Source organism: Helianthus annuus, chromosome 14, assembly GCF_002127325.2.
Source record: "Helianthus annuus cultivar XRQ/B chromosome 14, HanXRQr2.0-SUNRISE, whole genome shotgun sequence".
NCBI lineage: Eukaryota > Viridiplantae > Streptophyta > Magnoliopsida > Asterales > Asteraceae > Helianthus > Helianthus annuus.
Window position 1 is genome coordinate 127,730,870 of NC_035446.2, and position 8,333 is coordinate 127,739,202.

Below are 8,333 nucleotides of genomic sequence, written 5' to 3' on the forward strand. Positions count from 1 at the left end.
AATATTCATTAGCAAGATTTTTAGTCTATTAGGAGTGTGTTTATTACAAAACTAGTTTCAACAAACAAACAAGAGACAAAGACAACGAGGATTAGTGGAGTTATTAGGAGTATATGGTTTCGATTCATACGGCAAAGGAAATAAACGAAAGTATGGATATCACCAAAACCATAGGTTTACGTTAAATTGGTTATCAAAGGGTGCGATGGTTTAAACTTAACTATTGAACATGTTGCCAATTTTATTCATTCTTTCAACACAACAAGAGTATATTTTTTTGTTTAACCTTTTTACAGCCTAAGAGCCCGTTGGGCTCGAAAATTTGAGATAAACCTTTAAACCGAGCTATAGGCAGGCTTTTTTGGTTGAGTTCTAGAGAGTGAATTCTTTCAAAACTGAATGTAGTAAATACAAACAAAAAAGAAGGTTGTTCATTTGAGACAACCCAGTAGATTCTTATAGATCCATGGAGCCCCGACTTATCCTTCCACTGTCATGAGCGAGGGGTGTTCACAGCTCTGTGAAGCCAACCTTACGCAGTGCCCCCTACTTTAGGAACCACGTGACCAAAGCCTTCGCTCAAGCCACATGGTTCAACTCACTACTTGGAACGGGCAAGCCGATTTATGCTCCAACGGAACCAACCTGACTAGGCTGAGTCACAGTCCAACCATCTTTAAGACCCTCGCTTGAGTTACAAGCAAGCGCTACCAAGCCCGGTGACACACTGTCTGTAAGCGTGTACTACAAAGCGGAGGAAAGATTGTTCAGCAATCAATGTGGGATAGAAACGGTACTTTCTTTTTATATAAACTGTAATATATTAGAATGGGTAGTATTTTTTTTTTACGTATTTTGGACTTTAAATAAGGGATTAGTAATTTACATATCATCCAAAAACCAAATACTACAATAGTCAACAGATAATGGTGTTACAAGAGCTTTATCTACCAAAATCTGAGAAATTTTATGTAACTATGACAAGTTTTAACAATAGTATCACAGCCTAAAATTTCTGTATTAACATTTAAATATATTTCTAGTTCTGTATTTACTTATAGAGTGTTAGTAAATATATTTTCAATAAAATAATGAACTTTGGGTTGAAAGTATCTAAATTGAGCAAACTGAAGCTCAAAAAAATCAACGAAAGGGTCACTTTGTCACTGCTAAACAAAGCATCAGAAGTATTTAACCAACAACATAACATATTTATCACAACTATAGTAATCAATTGTTAAAAAATTTAATTGCAAGGGCTGTAAAAAAGATGGTTGTTCATTTGAGACGGCCCAGCAGATTATTGTGGAACCATGGAGCCCCGGCTCGTTATCCTTCCACTGTCGTGAGCGAGGGGTTTTCGCAGCTCTGTGAAGCCAGCCTTACGCAGTGCCCCCTGCTTTAGGAACCACGTGACCCAAGCCTTCGCTCAAGCCACATGGTCCAACTCACAACTTGGAACGGGCAAGCCCAGTTTGTGCACCAATGGAGCCAACCTGGCAGGGCTGAATCACTGTTCAACCATCTTTAATACCCTCACTTGAGTTACAGGCAAGCGCTACCAAGCCCGGTGACATTTGGCCTCCAAACGTGTATTATAAAGTAGAAGAAAGTTTGTACACCAGTCGATGTGGGAAGTAGCTTAAAAAGAAAAAAAATTAAGAAATAAAAAAATGTGAGGTTAGGCATAGGTATTACTTTAATTTTAAAATTGGTAAACTGTTGCTTGGTTTATGATAATATTACCAACCAGAAATTGTTTTTGCTTCTTTTACTTAAAAGATAAGTTGTATAAAAGTAGAGTTTTAAAATACAAGGTAATTATTAGAAGCAATGATTTTTTTGGTCATCTGTTTGGACATACACTTGAAGCTTTCTACTAAAAAGAGTTAAATTAGTATTGTGGCACATTTAACGCATTTGCTATTTATAAAAGTTAACCTAACCAACTCGTTTTGGCCCGTTAGTCCATCTGTTTTGCTGCAGAAAAAACGTGAGCAACTAAAAGTGTTTAACAAAAGAAGAACTTGTGTTGTTTTGAGACTAATGGTTAAAAACATCATCACTGCACAAATGGCAATAGCTTGAAGATATATAACATACTTAAGATTGTGACATATTGCTTCTATGTATCATGAGCACCGCCAAACCGAATCTAAACAACGCTGGCAGTCTGGCACTGGCAAACACACTTTTTCCATATACTCTGAATTAGTCTTATTAAAAAGTAAGATTATTATTTTGCTATAATAACAAGGGAATGTTGCATTTTGTAATCAAAACACATGGATTAGTTAGTTATATATACAGAGTATATATGGACAAAAAAAGTGTTCGTGGTCGACCCGACTCGACATGTTTTAACTGTACTACACAATTACCTGTTTTGACACGAATCACCAAAACACATGGAGGGATGCTTTTACATGGACCTGGTTAAAAGGCGTCACATACCACGGTTACAGATTTTTTTTATAAAATATATGGTTGAAAGGATAAATGTAATAGAGTTAGAAGACATCCACCACCAGTTCCTGTAAATTTGAAATATAATTCATAATAATACTTATGGGTTGTGCTAATTACTGTTTCATTAACGCGTAATAGTGTTTTTAGAGTTTTTACGTAACTACACATATACAGGTAACTAGGTATAATGTTTAATATTGTGTTCGAGTTTTTCAATACCTATACGTGTGCATCATCAACGGGCTTTTCTAACGACATGCACGTTTGTATATCAACGCAAAAGTTGTCACGGAATCTTGTAAGATTACTTTAAACTCTCCAAAAGATAAGTTTTCATTTGATCACTCTTCATATATATTAAACGCGCCATATAAATCTCAAACCGGCCGACTTTCTTCAGTTTGCACAAAACTACAGTTATTATGAAAGAGAAAAAGAACGGTTATATAATTTAAACGACTACTTTGTATCAATGTGTATATATGGATGTGTCAATGAAAAACAAACTGTCAAGGACACCCAATTCTTCAAATTCTCAAATATTTCAAAAAAGTAACTACAAGAAATTCCATCCATTTCGGTTACAAACTTGAAGTGCAAATTTATGAACTTTCTGAAACTTTCTCATAAAAGAGTAAAGTAGCCTCTGCACCAAGAACATCTTCTTCTGAAACCCGATAAACTTGGCTATCTGAAACTCCAACCCAGCAAACATGACAATGGTCATTTTCGGAGTTCTTTATTTCGGTAATTACTCTTCTATAAACCGTATAATGTCCACCTCCTGCATTTCCAAAGTGCTCCACAACAGAAACAAGATTGTAGATATGATGTCCATTCGGATTCAAGTTCCAACCCTCTCGTACCTAAAGAAGTGATACAATTGCAAGCACCATGAGAATCGACATATACAAACAACCCAACCCGTTTCCAGCAGTGCAAAAATTACCCTTTTGTCACTAACCCATTTGACCCGTTCGTTACCCAACCCAACCCAAAAAAAATGCCCTTTTGAGTTTGAGATATTGGATTTAAATAACCCCCAACTTTTGTCATTCGGTTGATAAATGATAACACTCTCAGCTTTCAACTTATTTTTCTCTGGCACTCCCAAACTAGCTGAACCCTACGCCAAATGCCACGTCACTAAACAAGTGCCACATCAGGTGCCGCGTCATCAAAAAAGCCACGTCAGCAAAAAATACCACATCAGCACAAAATGCCACGTTACTAAACAAGTGCCACATCAGCAAAAAGCTAACTGGTTTAGGGTTCAGTTAATTTGGGAGTGTCAAAGGAAAATAAGTTGAAAGTTGGGAGTGACGTGGTACAATTCATAAGTTAGGAGTGTTATCGGCCAAATGATGAAAGTTAGGGTTATTTAAATCCAATATCCCTTTGAGTTTTGCCCCGTTACCCAACCCATTTGTCCACCTCTAGTTTGATGCTACATATACACAAGCAACTGACAAACCTCGCTATCTTGATGTGTAGCGATATATTGTTCCTCTTGAATTTCTCTGTCACCGGGATCTTCTAATGGTGGTTGTTTGTATATATTATCCAATGTAAATTTATCCGTTTGTAATCTAAGAAAATCAGAAAAACGAATCGGCTGCTGATTTTGTTGTACGAGTCTACCAAATGGCAACTTCTGCTCGGAATGTTTTATTTCAACTCCTTTGTTTTGGAATGGTGACATGTCCAAAGTCAGAGGAAAAGAGAGATGACCCTAAACATATAAACACTAGTCATCAATAACAAAGGGAAGATAGAATAGTGATGCACGCGAAGAATCAAAAATATAAAAGTACCCGCAGTTTAATTGATTCTCCAAATACATTCATCGACGCACGTTGTAAGTTTAGGCACAAAATCTAGAAGAATGTAAGCACGGAATATATTTAGAGGGTGTGTACTGTGTACATTACTAGTAAAGGCTAAACAAATGCGTTGACTTGTTACCTTTGGAGTACGTGCAATATGCAATTGTTTGAAAGTCTGAGAATAACTGTTTGACCAAGGTAATGATCCAAGAGATGGTAGATCTTTGCAGTCGCATGTATCTTGCTTGCTACAGCTTTGAAGCGTTTCAATATCTGTCTGACAATTTGAGCGGAAGTACCATGTTAGTAACTTGTGGTACAGTTCAACGACCTTAATAAAAGTTATGAAATTAAAAGTCAGCTCACCTCATTTTTATTTAGCAGAGATAAATATTTCAGTGCAGTGGCATGCCAACAATGAGTGCAAAAGTAATTTTCAATCCGCTCTGCAACAAAAAACCGCTTCAAGCAATCCTCTATGGAGCATCCAGGCATCTGATACAAAAACGGTATATGTTAATTTGGCTCGTCACTCTTGCAGCATATATAACAACAAAATCCAAGAAACTAAATATTAGTTATGCGTACGATAGAACCACCACCATATGTTGGTGGTGAAAGGTATAAGCAATTGAAGAACTGAAAATCCAGAGAAATCTGCAAAACGAATAAAACAAGAAACAATTAAATTTAAATTATCCACGTTTTGCATTATGTAACGGATCAATATAAAACGTTTCAAGAATACGCTTTATATCAAATGGTCAAAATCACCCAAAGTGTATATTTAATCAGATTTGATAAAAACCAACTATATTAGGAAAAAAAATTGAACAAGAAGGGTATTAAGTTATTGGCCCATTATCCAACACACTCGCCCATGGCTTTATAGCCTAGTGGCATCTTGGGGGTGGGATAAGGCTTTGAGACCAATAGGTCCTGGATTCGATTCCCACAAAGAGGGAGGGGGGGGGGGGGGGCATATTTATTGAGTTTCCTCCTGAATTGGTGTATAGGCATTATGCCTAGTGGAGATGGTTATGATCTGGTGGTTCTGCTGATGGCACGATGATACTCCAGTGGTTCGTCAGTGATCCAAATTTGACGTTCAAAAAAAATCCAACACACTCATTATACCACCTACACTGCTAATGCGCTCATAGCGTAATGAAGCGCTCAATCATTGCTATCTGATTTTGGCGCCTCCATAGCGAGTTAATACCGGGATTTCAATTTTTTTTGTTTTATTTTGTTTTAATATAAATAGCAATAAGATATAGGTATACAATAGCTGGATTTTAGGTTTTTGTTATATATACATATAGAAACACCGTATTTGGATAATTGGATATAATATACATATAAAATATTTCTAAGATTTTCTTCTAGTGTATCACTAAACATAAAACAGCGCCCGCTATTTCATCGTTATCGCTACGTAGCGTATAGGTTGCTTGTCGCTATCGTCAGCTATTCGCTATCAACAACTATGTGCTAATGCGATCAGATTAAAAGAAAGTAGCGATTACTGAAAAGGAAAGAATAACAGAAGTACCATTCAACCTGAAACGAGCAGCTTTTGCAAGTTAAAATGCTGCCAATAATCCCATTAAACGGTCCAAGATATCTTTGCGTCCATCTTTCTAGCTCGCTAAAAATAACCCTTTTCTCTACAGTAATAAAACGGTTACTCGACGCAGTTGCGACAGCTAGAGAACTATGGTTTGTAGGAAAATATTCTGAGCATTCTTCTCTTAGAGAAGACAACATGTGAGCTAACGCTTCTTCTGCATCCTGAACAAACGTTAATATATAAAACAAGGATCATAAAACAAGTAAACAGCATTGCTCAGTTTGTTAATGAAGACAGTCAAACCTGCTGACTAGTTAGATTGAAGTTTGGTGTATAATGAGACATTGCAAGCATCACTTTTCGTGGGCTTAATACTTTGTGTTCATGCCGAACAATACATAGTTCTACAAAAAGATATCAGCCCGTTAGTTATCAGCGTAAAAGAAAACGACTTTAGGAAGATTTTCAACTTGCTTAATACTTCAACTCTTATGTTTAATAATATTCTCTAGTTTCCTTGATTCACTGTTCAAACTTCCATTATATTAAATTCACACACAACCAATAATTTATATTTTAAAAATGATAAATTTTTAATACCTTGCAACAAATCATTTAAAGATACTGCAAGTGGCATATCCCCAATTTGTTCACCCTCTGATGAACCTTCAAATTCCTCCACAATCTTTTGAAGAGAATTCAGAAAACAAGAACAACTAGCCAAAGCCTAACAATTTCCAAACTCAAAATTAATAAAATTATCATAAAATTATTTAAAATCCATAAAAAAAATATACATGTAAACTCAAACTCCAAAGCTCAAAGCTTTAAACTACTAACAACTAATAAACAGTTTCCCAATTCAAAAAAAAAAAAAAAAAAAAACTATCATAGAATTATATAAATTCCACAAAAAAAAAAAAAAAAATACATACAGGTAAATTCAATACCTGCAAGACTACATTCAAGAAGCAATTATTGCCAAGATTCTGCAAGCCAGAAACTACGGGCAATCTTTTTTCCGGTGAAGATTCAGTCTCCGAGGATGCAGACCAAGATAACAAGAGATTGTTAAAACCCCTTCTTCCTCTGCCATCTTTTAGAGCTAAAATCAAACCAGCAACACTGATGATGCTGCTTGCTAGAGAGATTTGGAAGCCAGATGAAGTAACCCAATGGGCGTTGTGTGAGATGGTTCTAAACCCATGTTTGAATGAATGAAACAACGATTGAAGCTTCACGTCGCCCTGAATTTTCATTTGGTTGAATCTTGGAATACTGGGTTCCCGATGTAAATTAGGGTCATCGACGGTCACTTGATTGTCAAAACCCACCCCAACTTTTATTTGATTCCTTTGAGGGTTTGCACTTTGCAGTCCATCCCGGATGTGTATGGTAGTTGGACGGTTTTCACATTTGTTAATTTTGTTATTTTTTTTTTAAACAATTTACCCACACACACCCTTTTATGACTTGGATACGGTTCAGTAACGAATTTAAAAATTTTCATCAGCGAGAGTACGAAATAGGTCATGTTAGAATGGGTTAGGAAATGTCGTCTCATGACGGATTGAGTTAAAAATTTACAATAGTTTATAGCAAACTTTCTCGGATTATATCAGGTAAGAGCTGGGTAGAGAGATTGGAATGGGTCAAAACTTAACTAATGAAATTAGAAAATCATAGTCCTTTTTTTATATTATTATACACTTGGATTGAGTTTATTTGGTCACAAGGGAGCCTTTTAGGCCGAATGGGTCAAAAACACTGTATTTTAATTCAAACAAAAATAGTTGAATTGAGTTAAGTTCTTTTTTGTCTTTGTGGCCTGGTCATTTAACTAGTTGAATATAATCGACAAACTTTCAACCTAAGGGGGTTTAAGGTCTGGTTTTGACAGTTTTAGGGTCAAACCACGAGTCAAACAGTTAGTTGCAGTTTTTGATTGTTGAAAACAAAAACTGAATCGTTAAAAAGGCAAAACTGAATTAAACCAAACTGTTACCAACAAGTTGGTTTTGGTTTGGTTTCATGATTTGAGCTTCATACGCAATTAAAAAAAATGATGTATTGTATTTCATGTAAAGTTGAGATTTCAACCATACTTTAATTTAATGACGTTTTTGCCTTAGAACATGCTAATAAAGTACATTCTTTGTTATAAAAACTTATTTATAAAATTTATGACATAGATATAATCCTATATACTAAAAACGAATGTTGATGGTGAATCACTGAATCCTTAATGTTTTGTGGCCTTATGGCTCTGTTTGTTTCATGTAAACCCTTAATGTTTCCTGTTATTGGCATTTATGGTCCTTCGGCCAACTATGACATAAGGCAGTGCTTGCTTAGAGTGTCATACATGTTTGTGTTTTTGACGGGTCATTTTCTCTCTCCCGTTTATTTTTTTCTGACAAATTTTGGTCTAGCTGAGGTTACGGCTTAGTCTTCATCCACCTAGC

At 35.8% G+C, this 8,333-nt stretch overlaps 1 protein-coding gene across 1 annotated transcript; it reads right to left on the reverse strand.

Annotated features, from left to right (window-relative positions):
* Positions 1-2,916: 2,916 nt before the first annotated feature.
* LOC110903688 (ubiquitin carboxyl-terminal hydrolase 27) lies at positions 2,917-7,278 on the reverse strand. The gene is made up of 10 exons (XM_022149467.2): positions 6,819-7,278; positions 6,469-6,595; positions 6,172-6,272; positions 5,859-6,089; positions 4,884-4,952; positions 4,662-4,790; positions 4,435-4,572; positions 4,284-4,346; positions 3,944-4,201; positions 2,917-3,335 (listed from the first exon to the last, which is right to left on the reverse strand). Exons 1-10 carry the CDS (start codon positions 7,125-7,127, stop codon positions 3,072-3,074), a joined length of 1,689 nt encoding a protein of 562 aa, XP_022005159.1. The 5' UTR covers positions 7,128-7,278; the 3' UTR covers positions 2,917-3,071.
* Positions 7,279-8,333: the final 1,055 nt, after the last annotated feature.